This window comes from Nerophis lumbriciformis, linkage group LG31 (genome assembly GCF_033978685.3).
Source record: "Nerophis lumbriciformis linkage group LG31, RoL_Nlum_v2.1, whole genome shotgun sequence".
NCBI lineage: Eukaryota > Metazoa > Chordata > Actinopteri > Syngnathiformes > Syngnathidae > Nerophis > Nerophis lumbriciformis.
In genome coordinates this window covers 445,701-464,497 of record NC_084578.2, presented here as the reverse complement: position 1 = coordinate 464,497, position 18,797 = coordinate 445,701, and the positions used below count along the sequence as shown (strand labels likewise).

Genomic DNA, 18,797 nt, shown 5'->3' with positions numbered 1-18,797 from the left:
AAGTGGATGGCCCACACTCTAATTGACTCCTGAAAATGTGCTTTTCTTAGGTGACCAAAGAGTGGTCACAGCGACATCTTTGAAGCCACTGTCATGTGTTTGGGTGAAGAAGTTGTGAGTGTTGTGGAGCTGTCTCATGTGTCTCATGTGAATGTTGTGGAGCTGTCTCATGTGTCTCATGTGGTCTCTGCTGGGCCTCAAAGCCAAGAAAGTCATCTCAATCTCTCATTGAGGCCTCTGTTTATTTGTCGGCGTCAAAAACCACAAAAACTTATTTTCCTACTCGCTCTAACTCGGCCATTTCTACACTTATCGGAAGTTTGTAGCATATTCAACTGAATATGGCTTGAAAAGGATTTGCAAATCATTGTATTCCGTTTATATTTACATCTAACACCATTTCCCAACTCATATGGAAACAGGGTTTGTATGTGCAGGTGTAGATGCATCAGAGCCACAACTAACAGACTCAGAGACAACTTCTTTCCCAGAGCTGTCACCATCTTGACCTCTAACTTATAATAATAATTCACCAACAATATCCTAGCCTCATACCTTCCATCCCACACTGTACTCTTGTCTTCTTCTGTATATTGTACACTATTTTGTATTTCTGTTGATTATACAGGATTGCTTATTCTTTTCATTGGATTAGTCTGTTTGTTTCAATTGTGTCATTTATTTGTTCCCACCTTCAATTGGAGTCTTTAATCTTGTTATATGCAAATATAAAGACAATAAAGTCCATATTGATGGTATATATGATTGATGATGTATAACAAGTTATTTATTAATCAATGTCTTGTATATATGTTTTCAAACAGGAAGTATCAAGCAGGTCCACTTCCTGTAGGAAATGTGTGCTCTGTCCTCCATCTTGTTGCTGCTCATCCTGGCGTCTCCCAGCCACGGCGTCCCACAGGCGTCCTTGCGCCGTCTTCACGCCGGCTTCGCCGTGCGTCTGTACCGCGCCCTCGCCCACGGCCGGCCCCACGCCAACGTGGTCGTGTCCCCCGCCGGTGTGGCCACCTCGCTGGGCCTGCTGCAGCTGGGCGCCAAGGGAACCACGCTGGCCCAGCTGGAGGACAGCCTGGGCTACGACCTCAACGGTAGGTGGCGCTGCTACCAGGTGGGCGGGGCCGCTGGTACCAGGTGGGCGGGGCCTCTGGTACCAGGTGGGTGGGACCACTGGTACCAGGTGGGCGGGGCCACTGGTACCAGGTGGGTGGGACCACTGGTAGCAGGTGCGTGGGGCCACTGGTACCAGGTGGGCGGGGCCACTGGTACCAGGTGGGCGGGGCCACTGGTACCAGGTGGGTGGGACCACTGGTAGCAGGTGCGTGGGGCCACTGGTACCAGGTGGGCGGGGCCACTGGTACCAGGTGGGCGGGGCCACTGGTACCAGGTGGGTGGGACCACTGGTAGCAGGTGCGTGGGGCCACTGGTACCAGGTGGGCGGGGCCACTGGTACCAGGTGGGCGGGGCCACTGGTACCAGGTGGGTGGGACCACTGGTAGCAGGTGCGTGGGGCCACTGGTAGCAGGTGCGTGGGGCCACTGGTAGCAGGTGGGCGGGGCCGCTAATCTCATTACGTGTCGCTGGTGGAGAGGTCGCCATGTTTCATTATCAGAGCGACTGATTGGTGGAGAGGAAGTCACGTGACATAGAACCAGGAAGTCACATGACATAGAACCAGGAAGTCACGTGACATGAAACCAGGAAGTCACGTGACATAGAACCAGGAAGTCATATGATATAGAACCAGGAAGTCACGTGACATAGAACCAGGAAGTCACATGATATAGAACCAGGAAGTCACGTGGCTTAGAACCAGGAAGGCTGTCTTTGAATTAGGAACCTAACTTCCTGCTGCACGTCTTGCTGCACTTCCTGCTCCACTTCCTGCTGCACGTCTTGCTGCACTTCCTGCTCCACTTCCTGTTACACTTCCTGCTACACTTCCTGTTACACTTCCTGCTACACTTCCTGTTACACTTCCTGCTACACTTCCTGCTCCACTTTCTGCTCCACTTCCTATTACACTTCCTGTTACACTTCCTGCTCCACTTCCTGCTACACATCTTGCTGCTACACTTCCTGTTACACTTCCTGCTCCATTCCTGCTGCACTGCACTTCCTGCTCCACTTCCTGTTACACTTCCTGCTCCACTTCATGTTACACTTCCTGCTCCACTTCCTGCTACACATCTTGCTGCTCCACTTCCTGCTCCACTTTCTGCTCCACTTCCTATTACACTTCCTGCTCCACTTCCTGCTACACACCTTGCTGCTACACTTCCTGTTACACTTCCTGCTCCATTCCTGCTGCACTGCACTTCCTGTTACACTTCCTGCTCCACTTCATGTTACACTTCCTGCTCCACTTCCTGCTACACATCTTGCTGCTCCACTTCCTGCTCCACTTCCTGATGCACTTCCTGCTCCACTTCCTGTTACACTTCCTGCTCCACTTCATGTTACACTTCCTGCTCCACTTCCTGCTGCACTTCCTGCTCCACTTCCTGTTACACTTCCTGCTCCACTTCATGTTACACTTCCTGCTCCACTTCCTGCTACACATCTTGCTGCTGCACTTCCTGCTCCACTTCCTGCTGCACTTCCTGCTCCACTTCCTGTTACACTTCCTGCTCCACTTCATGTTACACTTCCTGCTCCACTTCCTGCTGCACTTCCTGCTCCACTTCCTGTTACACTTCCTGCTCCACTTCATGTTACACTTCCTGCTCCACTTCCTGCTGCACTTCCTGCTCCACTTCCTGTTACACTTCCTGCTCCACTTCCTGTTACACTTCCTGCTCCACTTCATGTTACACTTCCTGCTCCACTTCCTGCTACACATCTTGCTGCTGCACTTCCTGCTCCACTTCCTGCTCCACTTCCTGTTACACTTCCTGCTCCACTTCATGTTACACTTCCTGCTCCATTTCCTGCTGCACTTCCTGTTACACTTCCTGCTCCACTTCCTGCTCCACTTCCTGATCCACTTCCTGTTCCACTTCCTGCTACACTTCCTGCTCCACTTTCTGCTCCACTTCCTGTTGCACTTCCTGTTACACTTCCTGCTGCACTTCATGTTACACTTCCTGCTCCACTTCCTGCTCCACTTCCTGCTGCACTTCCTGTTACACTTCCTGTTACACTTCCTGCTGCACTTTCTGCTCCACTTCCTGTTGCACTTCCTGTTACACTTCCTGTTACACTTCCTGCTGCACTTCATGTTACACTTCCTGCTCCACTTCCTGCTCCACTTCCTGATCCACTTCCTGTTACACTTCCTGCTCCACTTCCTGATCCACTTCCTGTTCCACTTCCTGCTACACTTCCTGCTACACTTTCTGCTCCACTTCCTGTTGCACTTCCTGTTACACTTCCTGCTGCACTTCATGTTACACTTCCTGCTCCACTTCCTGCTGCACTTCCTGTTACACTTCCTGCTGCACTTTCTGCTCCACTTCCTGTTGCACTTCCTGTTACACTTCCTGTTACACTTCCTGCTGCACTTCATGTTACACTTCCTGCTCCACTTCCTGCTCCACTTCCTGTTACACTTCCTGTTACACTTCCTGCTGCACTTCATGTTACACTTCCTGCTCCACTTCCTGCTGTACTTCCTTCTCCACTTCCTATTACACTTCCTGTTACACTTCCTGCTACACATCTTGCTGCTCCACTTCCTGCTGCACTTCCTGCTGCACTTCCTGCTCCACTTCCTGTTACACTTCCTGCTCCACTTCCTGCTGCACTTCCTGCTCCACTTCCTGCTCCACTTCCTATTAAACTTCCTGCTACACATCTTGCTGCTCCACTTCCTGCTCCACTTCCTGTTACACTTCCTGCTCCGCTTCCTGCTGCTGCTCAACTGGCAATTAGAGAACAGAAAAGTATAAAATCACAAGTTTTAGTACACAACTCACTTCCTGCTTACTTGCCACGCAGGGTTAGTCAACTTAGACTAGAACAACACTACTACTTCCTGATCCTTTTACTTAGCTAGCAGACTACTTCCTGGTACATTGTGTTAGCTAGCGAGGTACTTCCTGGTTCTTTTGGTAAGCCAGCAAGCTATTTCCTGGTAGCAGTATTAAAGTAAAAAAGTGTCAAAAGAAGTATTAAAGTGTAAAATGCAGTATTAAAGTGTAAAAAGAAGTATTAAAGTGTAAGAAGAAGTATTAAAGTGTAAGCAGAAGTATTAAAGTGTAAGCAGAAGTATTAAAGTGTAAAAAGAAATATTTAAGCATTAAAGTGTAAAAATAAGTATTAACGTGTTAAAAGAAGTATTAAAAAGAAGTATTAAAGTATTAAAAAGAAGTATTGAAGTGTAAAAAGAAGTATTAAAGTGTAAAAAGAAGTATTAAAGTATTAAATTGTAAAAAGAAGTATTAAAAAGAAGTATTAAAGTGTAAAAAGAAGTATTAAAAAGAAGTATTGAAGTGTAAAAAGAAGTATTAAAGTGTAAAAAGAAGCGAGGCAGTAACGGTTGCACACGACCTCTGACCTTGCAGACGTTGAGGTTCGAGAGCCGCTGTTGCAGTGGCGATGGCAGGAGAACAACGGGAGCGGTGCGGGGGCGGGGCTACGGCAGACCTGCGTCCTATTGGTGCAGAGCGGCGTCCACCTGGCAGGTGACTTCCTGCACAACTCTGCTACCTGGGCTCACGTCACCGTCATGCCTGCCAACTTCAGTCTGCTGATGGACCACGGCAGGCAGAGTCGTGGTAGGAGCGCTCTTCCAATACTCAGATGGCTGTAGGCAACCTCCTGGCTTAACACAACACTTTCTTCATATGTGACAAACAACAACAACATCACACTTGCTTTGGCAAATAAACTTCTTGTTTTGCCAAATAAACTTGTTCTTTTGGCCAATAAACTTGTTGTTTTGGCAAATAAACGTGTTCTTTTGGCCAATAAAGTTGTTGTTTTGGCAAGTAAAGTTGTTGTTTTGGCAAATAAACTTCTTGTTTTGCCAAATAAACGTGTTCTTTTGGCCAATAAAGTTGTTGTTTTGGCAAGTAAAGTTGTTGTTTTGGCCAATAACGTTGGTGTTTTGGCAAATAAACTTGTTTTGGATAATAAAGTTGTTGGTATGGATAATAAAGTTGTTGTTTTGGCAAATAAACTTGTTTTGGCAAATAAAGTTGTTTTGGATAATAAAGTTGTTGGTATGGATAATTAAGTTGTTGTTTTGGCAAATAAACTTGTTTTGGCAAATAAAGTTGTTTTGGATAATAAAGTTGTTGGTATGGATAATAAAGTTGTTGTTTTGGCAAATAAACTTGTTTTGGCAAATAAACTTGTTTTGGATAATAAAGTTGTTGGTATGGATAATAAAGTTGTTGTTTTGGCAAATAAACTTGTTTTGGCAAATAAAGTTGGTGTTTTGGCAAATAAACTTGTTTTGGATAATAAAGTTGTTGGTATGGATAATAAAGTTGTTGTTTTGGCAAATAAACTTGTTTTGGCAAATAAAGTTGTTTTGGATAATAAAGCTGTTGGTATGGATAATAAAGTTGTTGTTTTGGCAAATAAACTTGTTTTGGCAAATAAACTTGTTTTGGATAATAAAGTTGTTGGTATGGATAATAAAGTTGTTGTTTTGGCAAATAAACTTGTTTTGGCAAATAAAGTTGGTGTTTTGGCAAATAAACTTGTTTTGGATAATAAAGTTGTTGGTATGGATAATAAAGTTGTTGTTTTGGCAAATACAGTTGGTGTTTTGGCAAATAAAGTTGGTGTTTTGGCCAATAAAGTTGTTGTTTTGGCAAATAAAGTTGTTGTTTTGGCCAATAAAGTTGTTGTGTTGGCAAATAAAGTTGTTGTTTTGGCAAGTAAAGTTGTTGTTTTGGCCAATAACGTTGGTGTTTTGGCAAATAAACTTGTTTTGCATAATAAAGTTGTTGGTATGGATAATAAAGTTGTTGTTTTGGCAAATAAACTTGTTTTGGCAAATAAAGTTGGTGTTTTGGCAAATAAACTTGTTTTGGATAATAAAGTTGTTGGTATGGATAATAAAGTTGTTGTTTTGGCAAATAAAGTTGTTGTTTTGGCAAATAAAGTTGGTGTTTTGGCAAATAAAGTTGTTGTTTTGGCAAATAAAGTTGTTGTTTTGGCAAATAAAGTTGTTGTTTTGGATACTATTATATTGGGACGGTATAGCTCGGTTGGTAGAGCGGCTGTGCCAGCAACTTGAGGGTTCCAAGTTCGATTCCCGCATCTGCCATCCTAGTCAGTGCCGTTGTGTCCTTGGGCAAGACACTTTTGCCACCCACACTGCTTTCAATGGAACTTACATATTGGTTTTCACTATGTAAAACGCTTTGAGTCACTAGAGAAAAGCGCTATATAAATATAATTCACTTCACTTCACTTGTTTTGGCCAATAAAGTTCTTGGTATGGATAATAAAGTTGTTGGTATGGATAATAAAGTTGTTGTTTTGGCAAATAAAGTTGTTGTTTTGGCTAATAAAGTTGTTGTTTTGGCAAATAAAGTTGTTGTTTTGGCTAATAAAGTTGTTGTTTTGGCAAATAAAGTTGTTGTTTTGGCTAATAAAGTTGTTGTTTTGGCAAATAAAGTTGTTGTTTTGGCTAATAAAGTTGTTGTTTTGGCAAATAAAGTTGTTGTTTTGGCAAATAAAGTTGTTGTTTTGGCTAATAAAGTTGTTGTTTTGGCAAATAAAGTTGTTGTTTTGGCTAATAAAGTTGTTGTTTTGGCAAATAAAGTTGTTGTTTTGGCTAATAAAGTTGTTGTTTTGGCAAATAAAGTTGTTGTTTTGGATAATAAAGTTGTTGTTTTGGCAAATAAAGTTGTTGTTTTGGCAAATAAAGTTGTTGTTTTGGCAAATAAAGTTGCTGTTTTGGCTAATAAAGTTGTTGTTTTGGCTAATAAAGTTGTTGTTTTGGCTAATAAAGTTGTTTTGGCAAATAAAGTTGTTGTTTTGGCTAATAAAGTTGTTGTTTTGGCTAATAAAGTTGTTGTTTTGGCTAATAAAGTTGTTGGTATGGATAATACAGTTGTTGGTATGGATAATAAAGTTGTTGTTTTGGATAATAAAGTTGTTGTTTTGGCAAATAAAGTTGTTGTTTTGGCAAATAAAGTTGTTGTTTTGGCCAATAAAGTTGTTGTTTTGGCAAATAAAGTTGTTGTTTTGGCAAATAAAGTTTTTGTTTTGGCAAATAAAGTTGCTGTTTTGGCAAATAAAGTTGCTGTTTTGGCTAATAAAGTTGTTGTTTTGGCTAATAAAGTTGCTGTTTTGGCAAATAAAGTTGCTGTTTTGGCTAATAAAGTTGTTGTTTTGGCTAATAAAGTTGTTGTTTTGGCTAATAAAGTTGTTGTTTTGGCTAATAAAGTTGTTGGTATGGATAATACAGTTGTTGGTATGGATAATAAAGTTGTTGTTTTGGATAATAAAGTTGTTGTTTTGGCAAATAAAGTTGTTGTTTTGGCAAATAAAGTTGTTGTTTTGGCCAATAAAGTTGTTGTTTTGGCAAATAAAGTTGTTGTTTTGGCAAATAAAGTTGTTGTTTTGGCAAATAAAGTTGTTGTTTTGGCAAATAAAGTTGCTGTTTTGGCAAATAAAGTTGCTGTTTTGGCTAATAAAGTTGTTGTTTTGGCTAATAAAGTTGTTGTTTTGGCTAATAAAGTTGTTGTTTTGGCTAATAAAGTTGTTGTTTGCAAAAGTCTTTTGGTGTGCCGCATCATGAAATGGTGTACCTAATGACATGTCCCGTTGGCATGGTAACGTGAGCCGGTTTCCTGCGCCCAGATGAGGCGTGGCCCCTCCAGGCAGGAAGCAGCAGCGGCGAGCCGTCGGGCTCAGGTGGGGGCCAGCGGGGGGCGGAGTCTGTGGCCAGGTGGGGTCCCGGCCTGCAGATGGCGCTGGTCAACACGCTGGTCTTCAAGGGGGTGTGGCAGAAGCAGTTCTCCTTCAGCAGCACTCTCAACTTACCCTTCGTCCTGGCAGACGGCACCCCCATCAAAGTACCCATGATGCATCAGGCCACCCAGGTGGGTTTTGGTAAGTCTCTTCCAGGGTCCACCATGTCTTCTGGCTGCCTTTCAAGTGGAAAAAGAAGCCATGCAGTAGTCCAGTCTCAAAATAAATATTCACATGTAAAAAGAAGTATGGGGATAGGCTCCTCCCACCTCCAAAGACATGCACCTGGGGATAGGCTCCTCCCACCTCCAAAGACATGCACCTGGGGATAGGCTCCTCCCACCTCCAAAGACATGCACCTGGGGATAGGCCCCTCCCACCTCCAAAGACATGCACCTGGGGATAGGCCCCTCCCACCTCCAAAGACATGCACCTGGGGATAGGCCCCTCCCACTTCCAAAGACATGCACCTGGGGATAGGCTCCTCCCACCTCCAAAGACATGCACCTGGGGATAGGTTGATTGGCAACACTAAATGGTCCCTAGTGTGTGAATGTTGTCTGTCTATCTGTGTTGGCCCTGTGATGAGGTGGCGACTTGTCCAGGGTGTACACCGCCTTCCGCCCGATTGTAGCTGTGATAGGCTCCAGCGCCCCCCGCGACCCCGAAGGGAGTAAGCGGTAGAAAATGGATGGATGGTGTACAAAGAACTATTCACGTGTTAAAAGAAGTATTAAAGTGTAAAAAGAAGTGCAAAAATGTGTATTGAAGTGTTACAATCAGTATTGAAGTGTAAACATGTTTATTGTAGGAAGTGTACAAAAGTGTAACAAGAAATCCTATAATATATACAAGTATATATATGTAATTATTTATATATATACATACAATATGTGTATATATATATATAGTATATAAAAGTGTAAAAACGTGTAATAATATATACAAGTATATATATGTAAATATATATATATATACATACAATATGTGTATATATATATATATATATATAGTATAAAAAAGTGCAACAAATGTGTAATAGTATATAAAAGTATATATATATAATATATAAAAGTGTAGAAATGTGTAATAGTGTATAAAAGTATGTATATATAGTATATAAAAGTATGTATATGTAGTATATAAAAGTATGTATATATATAGTAAATAAAAGTATGTACAGTATATATAGTAAATAAAAGTATATATATAGTAAATAAAAGTATGTATATATAGTACATAAAAGTATGTATATGTAGTATATAAAAGTATGTATATATATAGTAAATAAAAGTATGTATATATAGTACATAAAAGTATGTATATGTAGTATATAAAAGTATGTATATATATAGTAAATAAAAGTATGTACAGTATATATAGTAAATAAAAGTATATATATAGTAAATAAAAGTATGTATATATAGTATATAAAAGTATGTATATATAGTAAATACAAGTATGTATATATAGTATATAAAAGTATGTACATATATATATATATAGTAAATAAAAGTATGTATATATAGTATATAAAAGTATGTATATATAGTATATAAAAGTATGTACATATATACATAGTATATAAAAGTATGTATGTATATATATATATAGTAAATAAAAGTATATAAAAGAGTATGAATGTGTCCACCAGGTGAGTTCAGGACGGGGTCAGAGCACAGGTACGCAGTGTTGGAGCTGCCTTACCTGAGTCCCTACCTGAGCCTCCAGGTGGTGCTGCCACGTGACAAGAAGACGCCGCTGTCCTCGCTGGAGACGCAGCTCAGTGTGGGTCACATGACCTCCTGGGAGGCGGGCCTGAGACGGACCAAGATGGACGTCTTCCTGCCCAGGTGACAGTCTCACCTGGAAGCACACCTTGTTGTTGTGGTTCTTGTTGTGTGATGCGTGTGTGTGTGTGTGTGTGTGTGTGTGTGTGTGTGTGTGTGTGTGTGTGTGTGTGTGTGTGTGTGTGTGTGTGTGTGTGTGTGTGCAGGTTCAACCTCCGCAACAAGTTCAACTTGAGGTGGTCACTTCCTGTCCTGGGCGTCACCCACCTCTTTAGCCCCGCCCACGCCAACTTCTCTGGAATGTCACAGGACGCCGTCTACGTGTCAGACGCCTTCCATGACGTCACCATCCAGGTGACCGAGGACGGCACAAAGGCTGCTGCTGCCACAGGTGTACTTGTACTCATTAAGTGCACTTTCAATCATTCAAGTACACTGTGGAGTACTACTACCAAGTCTACTTTCAATCATTCAAGTACACTGTGTAGTACTACTACCAAGTCTACTTTCAATCATTCAAGTACACTGTGGAGTACTACTACCAAGTCTACTTTCAATCATTCAAGTACACTGTGTAGTACTACTACCAAGTCTACTTTCAATCATTCAAGTACACTGTGTAGTACTACTACCAAGTCTACTTTCAATCATTCAAGTACACTGTGGAGTACTACTACCAAGTCTACTTTCAATCATTCAAGTATACTGTGTAGTACTACTACCAAGTCTACTTTCAATCATTCAAGTACACTGTGGAGTACTACTACCAAGTCTACTTTCAATCATTCAAGTATACTGTGTAGTACTACTACCAAGTCTACTTTCAATCATTCAAGTATACTGTGTAGTACTACTACCAAGTCTACTTTCAATCATTCAAGTATACTGTGTAGTACTACTACCAAGTCTACTTTCAATCATTCAAGTACACTGTGGAGTACTACTACCAAGTCTACTTTCAATCATTCAAGTATACTGTGTAGTACTACTACCAAGTCTACTTTCAATCATTCAAGTACACTGTGGAGTACTACTACCAAGTCTACTTTCAATCATTCAAGTGTACTGTGTAGTACTACTACCAAGTCTACTTTCAATCATTCAATATATATATAAATAATACTGTAAATAATATAAATACTGTAAATGTAAATAATACTATAAATAATGTAAATAATACTGTAAATAATAATGTAAATAATACTGTAAATAATATACTGTAAATAATGATATAAATACTGTAAATGTAAATAATACTATAAATAACAATGTAAATAATACTGTAACTAATAATGTAAATAATACTGTAACTAATAATGTCAATAATACTGCAAATAATAATGTAAATAATAATACAACAATGTAAATAATAATATAACAATGTAAATAATTCTGTAAATAATACGATAAATATAAATAATGTAAATACTGTAAATAACAAAGTAAATAATACTGTAAATAAAGTAAATATAATGTAAATAATACTGTAAATAATAATATAATAATGTAAATAATAATGTGACTAATACTATAAATAACAATGTAAATAATACTGTAACTAATCATGTAAATAATACTGCAAATAACAATGTAATTACTACTGTAGATAATAATGTAAACACTGTAAATAATAATGGATGTTGTTGAGTGCTGATGAGCTAACATGAGTGTACTTGTGCAGCCATGGTTCTAACATGAGTGTACTTGTGTAGCCACGGTTCTAACATGAGTGTACTTGTGTAGCCACGGTTCTAACATGAGTGTACTTGTGCAGCCATGGTTCTAACATGAGTGTACTTGTGCAGCCACGGTTCTAACATGAGTGTACTTGTGCAGTCACGGTTCTAACATGAGTGTACTTGTGCAGCCATGGTTCTAACATGAGTGTACTTGTGCAGCCATGGTTCTAACATGAGTGTACTTGTGCAGCCACGGTTCTAACATGAGTGTACTTGTGCAGCCACGGTTCTAACATGAGTGTACTTGTGCAGCCACGGTTCTAACATGAGTGTACTTGTGCAGCCACGGTTCTAACATGAGTGTACTTGTGCAGCCACGGTTCTAACATGAGTGTACTTGTGCAGCCACGGTTCTAACATGAGTGTACTTGTGCAGCCACGGTTCTAACATGAGTGTACTTGTGCAGCCACGGTTCTAACATGAGTGTACTTGTGCAGCCACGGTTCTAACATGAGTGTACTTGTGCAGTCACGGTTCTAACATGAGTGTACTTGTGCAGCCACGGTTCTAACATGAGTGTACTTGTGCAGCCACGGTTCTAACATGAGTGTACTTGTGCAGCCACGGTTCTAACATGAGTGTACTTGTGCAGCCACGGTTCTAACATGAGTGTACTTGTGCAGCCACGGTTCTAACATGAGTGTACTTGTGCAGCCACGGTTCTAACATGAGTGTACTTGTGTAGCCACGGTTCTAACATGAGTGTACTTGTGCAGCCACGGTTCTAACATGAGTGTACTTGTGCAGCCACGGTTCTAACATGAGTGTACTTGTGCAGCCACGGTTCTAACATGAGTGTACTTGTGTAGCCACGGTTCTAACATGAGTGTACTTGTGCAGCCACGGTTCTAACATGAGTGTACTTGTGTAGCCACGGTTCTAACATGAGTGTACTTGTGCAGTCACGGTTCTAACATGAGTGTACTTGTGCAGCCACGGTTCTAACATGAGTGTACTTGTGTAGCCACGGTTCTAACATGAGTGTACTTGTGCAGCCACGGTTCTAACATGAGTGTACTTGTGCAGCCACGTTTCTAACATGAGTGTACTTGTGCAGCCACGGTTCTAACATGAGTGTACTTGTGCAGCCACGGTTCTAACATGAGTGTACTTGTGCAGCCACGGTTCTAACATGAGTGTACTTGTGCAGCCATGGTTCTTCTGAAACGCTCCAGAGCTGCAGTCTTCAAGGTGGATCGTCCCTTCCTGTTCATGCTGAGACACATGAGAACTGGTACATGTTGATGTTTTACTCCTTCATCTTTTTTATTTGTCATCCACTAAATGATGTGAAATATAACCTTCTTCTGAGTTTTGATACAACAATGACGTGTATAAAGGTTGTGTAGTTTTGATACAACAATGACATGTAAAAATGTTGTGTAGTTTTGATACAACAATGACGTGTATAAAGGTTGTGTAGTTTTGATACAACAATGACATGTAAAAATGTTGTGTAGTTTTGATACAACAATGACGTGTAAAAATGTTGTGTAGTTTTGATACAACAATGACTTGTAGAAAGGTTGTGGAGTTTTGATACAACAATGACGTGTAGAAAAGTTGTGTAGTTTTGATACAACAATGACGTGTAGAAAAGTTGTGTACTTTTGATACAACAATGACATGTAAAAATGTTGTGTAGTTTTGATACAACAATGATGTGTATAAAGGTTGTGTAGTTTTGATACAACAATGACATGTAAAAATGTTGTGTAGTTTTGATACAACAATGACGTGTAAAAATGTTGTGTAGTTTTGATACAACAATGACTTGTAGAAAGGTTGTGGAGTTTTGATACAACAATGACGTGTAGAAAAGTTGTGTAGTTTTGATACAACAATGACGTGTAGAAAAGTTGTGTACTTTTGATACAACAATGACATGTAAAAATGTTGTGTAGTTTTGATACAACAATGACGTGTAGAAAAGTTGTGTAGTTTTGATACAACAATGACTTGTAGAAAGGTTGTGGAGTTTTGATACAACAATGACGTGTAGAAAAGTTGTGTAGTTTTGATACAACAATGACTTGTAGAAAGGTTGTGGAGTTTTGATACAACAATGACGTGTAGAAAAGTTGTGTAGTTTTGATACAACAATGACATGTAAAAATGTTGTGTAGTTTTGATACAACAATGACGTGTATAAAGGTTGTGTAGTTTTGATACAACAATGACATGTGAAAATGTTGTGTAGTTTTGATACAACAATGATGTGTAAAAATGTTGAGTAGTTTTGATACAACAATGACTTGTAGAAAGGTTGTGGAGTTTTGATACAACAATGACGTGTAGAAAAGTTGTGTAGTTTTGATACACCAATGACGTGTAGAAAAGTTGTGTAGTTTTGATACAACAATGACTTGTAGAAAGGTTGTGGAGTTTTGATACAACAATGACGTGTAGAAAAGTTGTGTAGTTTTGATACAACAATGACTTGTAGAAAGGTTGTGGAGTTTTGATACAACAATGACGTGTAGAAAAGTTGTGTAGTTTTGATACAACAATGACATGTAAAAATGTTGTGTAGTTTTGATACAACAATGACGTGTATAAAGGTTGTGTAGTTTTGATACAACAATGACGTGTGAAAATGTTGTGTAGTTTTGATACAACAATGACGTGTAAAAATGTTGTGTAGTTTTAATACAACAATGACGTGTGTATTCATATTATGAAGGTGTATTCAGGTGTACTGGAGAGGATAGTGGAACCTCAGATTCAGGAGGAACAGTGTGGTTTTGGTCCTGGTGGTGGAACCATACTTGCCAATCTTGAGACCTCCGAATTCGGGAGATGGGGGGCGGGGTTGAGGTGTGTGTGTGTGTGGGGGGGTGGCATAGTGTAGCGTCCCGGAAGAGTTAGTGCTGCAAGGGATTCTGGGTATTTGTTCTGTTGTGTTGTGTTTATGTTGTGTTACGGTGCGGATGTTCTCCCGAAATGTATTTGTCATTCTTGTTTGGTGTGGGTTCACAGTGTGGCGCATATTCGTAACAGTGTTAAAGTTGTTTATACGGCCACCCTCAGTGTGGCCTGTATGGCTGTTGACCAAGTATGCATAGCATTCACGTATATATGTGTTTGTAGAAGTTACTGGGCCGGCACGCTGTTTGAATGGAGGAAAAGCGGACGTGACAACAGGTTGTAGAGGACGCTAAAGGCAGTGCCTTTAAGGCACGCCCCCAATAATGTTGTCCTGGTGGAAATCGGGAGACATTCGTGACAATGGTTGCTCCGGGAGATTTTCAGGAGGGGCCCTGAAATTTGGGAGTCTCCCGGAAAAATCGGGAGGGTTGGCAAGTATGGGTGGAACTGTAGACCAGCTCTATACTCTGGGCAGGGTCCTTGAGGGTGCATGGGAGTTTGCCCAACCCGTCTACATGTGCTTTGTGGACTTGGAGAAGGCATTGGACCGTGTCCCTCAGGAAGTCCTGTGGGGAGTCCTCAGAGAGTATGGGGTATGGGACTGTCTGATTGTGGTGGTCCACTCCCTGTATGATCAGTGTCAGAGCTTGGTCCGCTCCCTGTATGATCAGTGTCAGAGCTTGGTCCACTCCCTGTATGATCAGTGTCAGAACTTGGTCCACTCCCTGTATGATCAGTGTCAGAACTTGGTCCACTCCCTGTATGATCAGTGTCAGAACTTGGTCCACTCCCTGTATGATCAGTGTCAGAGCTTGGTCCACTCCTTGTATGATCAGTGTCAGAGCTTGGTCCACTCCTTGTATGATCAGTGTCAGAACTTGGTCCACTCCTTGTATGATCAGTGTCAGAACTTGGTCCACTCCCTGTATGATCAGTGTCAGAGCTTGGTCCACTCCTTGTATGATCAGTGTCAGAGCTTGGTCCACTCCTTGTATGATCAGTGTCAGAACTTGGTCCACTCCCTGTATGATCAGTGTCAGAGCTTGGTCCACTCCTTGTATGATCAGTGTCAGAGCTTGGTCCACTCCTTGTATGATCAGTGTCAGAACTTGGTCCACTCCCTGTATGATCAGTGTCAGAACTTGGTCCACTCCCTGTATGATCAGTGTCAGAACTTGGTCCACTCCCTGTATGATCAGTGTCAGAGCTTGGTCCGCTCCCTGTATGATCAGTGTCAGAGCTTGGTCCACTCCCTGTATGATCAGTGTCAGAACTTGGTCCACTCCCTGTATGATCAGTGTCAGAACTTGGTCCACTCCCTGTATGATCAGTGTCAGAACTTGGTCCACTCCCTGTATGATCAGTGTCAGAACTTGGTCCACTCCCTGTATGATCAGTGTCAGAGCTTGGTCCACTCCTTGTATGATCAGTGTCAGAGCTTGGTCCACTCCTTGTATGATCAGTGTCAGAACTTGGTCCGCTCCCTGTACGATCAGTGTCAGAGCTTGGTCCGCTCCCTGTATGATCAGTGTCAGAACTTGGTCCACTCCCTGTATGATCAGTGTCAGAACTTGGTCCACTCCCTGTATGATCAGTGTCAGAACTTGGTCCACTCCCTGTATGATCAGTGTCAGAACTTGGTCCACTCCCTGTATGATCAGTGTCAGAGCTTGGTCCGCTCCCTGTATGATCAGTGTCAGAACTTGGTCCACTCCCTGTATGATCAGTGTCAGAACTTGGTCCACTCCCTGTATGATCAGTGTCAGAACTTGGTCCACTCCCTGTATGATCAGTGTCAGAACTTGGTCCACTCCCTGTATGATCAGTGTCAGAACTTGGTCCACTCCCTGTATGATCAGTGTCAGAGCTTGGTCCACTCCCTGTATGATCAGTGTCAGAACTTGGTCCGCTCCCTGTATGATCAGTGTCAGAACTTGGTCCACTTGCTGTATGATCAGTGTCAGAACTTGGTCCACTCCCTGTATGATCAGTGTCAGAACTTGGTCCACTCCCTGTATGATCAGTGTCAGAGCTTGGTCCGCTCCCTGTATGATCAGTGTCAGAACTTGGTCCACTCCCTGTATGATCAGTGTCAGAACTTGGTCCACTCCCTGTATGATCAGTGTCAGAACTTGGTCCACTCCCTGTATGATCAGTGTCAGAACTTGGTCCACTCCCTGTATGATCAGTGTCAGAACTTGGTCCACTCCCTGTATGATCAGTGTCAGAGCTTGGTCCACTCCTTGTATGATCAGTGTCAGAGCTTGGTCCACTCCTTGTATGATCAGTGTCAGAACTTGGTCCGCTCCCTGTACGATCAGTGTCAGAGCTTGGTCCGCTCCCTGTATGATCAGTGTCAGAACTTGGTCCACTCCCTGTATGATCAGTGTCAGAACTTGGTCCACTCCCTGTATGATCAGTGTCAGAACTTGGTCCACTCCCTGTATGATCAGTGTCAGAACTTGGTCCACTCCCTGTATGATCAGTGTCAGAACTTGGTCCACTCCCTGTATGATCAGTGTCAGAGCTTGGTCCACTCCCTGTATGATCAGTGTCAGAACTTGGTCCGCTCCCTGTATGATCAGTGTCAGAACTTGGTCCACTTGCTGTATGATCAGTGTCAGAACTTGGTCCACTCCCTGTATGATCAGTGTCAGAACTTGGTCCACTCCCTGTATGATCAGTGTCAGAGCTTGGTCCGCTCCCTGTATGATCAGTGTCAGAACTTGGTCCACTCCCTGTATGATCAGTGTCAGAACTTGGTCCACTCCCTGTATGATCAGTGTCAGAGCTTGGTCCGCATTGCCGGCAGTAAGTCGGACACGTTTCCAGTGAGGGTTGGACTCCGCCAAGGCTGCCCTTTGTCACCCATTCTGTTCTGAACTTTTATGGACAGAATTTCTAGGCACAGTCAAGGCGTTGAGGGGATCCGGTTTGGTGGCTGCAGGATTAGGTCTCTGCTTTTTGCAGATGATGTGGTCCTGATGGCTTCATCTGGCCAGGATCTTCAGCTCTCGCTGGATCGGTTCGCTGCCGAGTGTGAAGCGACTGGTATGAGAATCATCATCTCCAAGTCCGAGTCCATTGTTCTCGCCCGGGAAAGGATGGAATGCCATCTCCAGGTTGGGGAGAAGATCGTGCCCCAAGTGGAGAAGTTCAAGTACCTAGGAGTCTTGTTGACGAGTGAGGGAAGAGTGGATGGTGAGATCGACAGGTGGATCGGTGCAGCGTCTTCAGTAATGTGGACGCTGTATCGATCCGTTGTGGTGAAGAAGGAGCTGAGCCGGAAGGCAAAACTCTCAATTTAGCGGTCCATCTACGTTCCCATCCTCACCTATGGTCATGAGCTTTGGGTTATGAGCGAAAGGACAAGATCACGGGTACAAGCGGCCCAAATGAGTTTCCTCCGCCGGGTGGCGGGTCTCTCCCTTAGAGATAGGGTGAGAAGCTCTGTCATCCGGGGGGAGCTCAAAGTAAAGCCGCTGCTCCTCCACATGGAGAGGAGCCAGATGAGGTGGTTCGGGCATCTGGTCAGGATGCCACCCGAACGCCTCCCTAGGGAGGTGTTTAGGGCACGCCTGACCGGTAGGAGGCCACGGGGAAGACCCAAGACATGTTGGGAAGACTATGTCTCCCGGCTGGCCTGGGAACGCCTCAGGAGCTGGACCAAGTGGCTGGGGAGAGGGAAGTCTGGGCTTCTCTGCTTAGGCTGCTGCCCCCGTGACCCGATCTCGGATAAGCGGAACAAATGGATGGATGGATGGATCTAAAACAATAGTACTCTTTAATCTAAAACAATATTACTCTTTTTGTGTCATTTCAGGATCCATCTTGTTTATTGGCAGAGTGATGAACCCATCAGAGCTATGACCTGTTACACACACACACACACACACACACACACACACACACACACACACACACACACACACACACACACACACACACACACACACACACACACAGTATTTATAGTGGTACGTGCAGGAGAGGGACAGTATTTATTTATGTATATATATATATATATATATATATATATATATATATATATGTGTGTGTGTGTGTGTGTGTGTGTGTGTGTGCGTGTAAATAAACTTTTTTAACCCTTGCTGTGTTTTTCCTTCAATAGTTGATAACTTGTGTAAAAAAGGCTGAGATCTAATGAAAGGATATATATATATATATATATATATATATATATATATATATATATATATATATATATATATATATATATATATATATGTTTATAAATGAAATATTGAAATACAATGTGTAGTTGGTGTGAGGTGAAGACTTGATTCATCATGACTGTGGAAAATAGATTTATTGATGGAAATACTTACAAAAGGTTTGTCCACCATCTTTAAATATGTTATGTACACTAACTTTACAAAATACTGCTCACCAATGGCAGATCTTTTGGTCCACATCCAAAAACCACTTGTGATTACAAAAATAACAAGTGCATTGTGGGTAAGTGACTTGAATGGAGGAGGCGGA

The 18,797-nt window shown here is 42.0% G+C and overlaps 1 protein-coding gene across 1 annotated transcript; it reads left to right on the top strand.

The window, feature by feature from the left end:
- Positions 1-856: 856 nt before the first annotated feature.
- Positions 857-18,209, top strand: serpine3 (serpin peptidase inhibitor, clade E (nexin, plasminogen activator inhibitor type 1), member 3). The gene is made up of 7 exons (XM_061926543.2): positions 857-1,109; positions 4,524-4,736; positions 7,768-8,037; positions 9,551-9,749; positions 9,893-10,077; positions 12,577-12,660; positions 18,118-18,209. The coding sequence occupies exons 1-7, from the start codon at positions 857-859 to the stop codon at positions 18,162-18,164; spliced, it is 1,251 nt and encodes a 416-aa protein (XP_061782527.1). The 3' UTR covers positions 18,165-18,209.
- Positions 18,210-18,797: the final 588 nt, after the last annotated feature.

Bases quoted from the DNA above. Each gene is read 5' to 3' on its own strand.
- serpine3 (XM_061926543.2), top strand. From the start codon at position 857: ATGTGTGCTCTGTCCTCCATCTTGTTGCTGCTCATCCTGGCGTCTCCC. The intron at 1,110-4,523 runs GTAGGTGGCGCT...CTGACCTTGCAG, and splicing joins CCTGGGCTACGACCTCAACG to ACGTTGAGGTTCGAGAGCCG. The intron at 10,078-12,576 runs GTGTACTTGTAC...GTACTTGTGCAG, and splicing joins AAAGGCTGCTGCTGCCACAG to CCATGGTTCTTCTGAAACGC.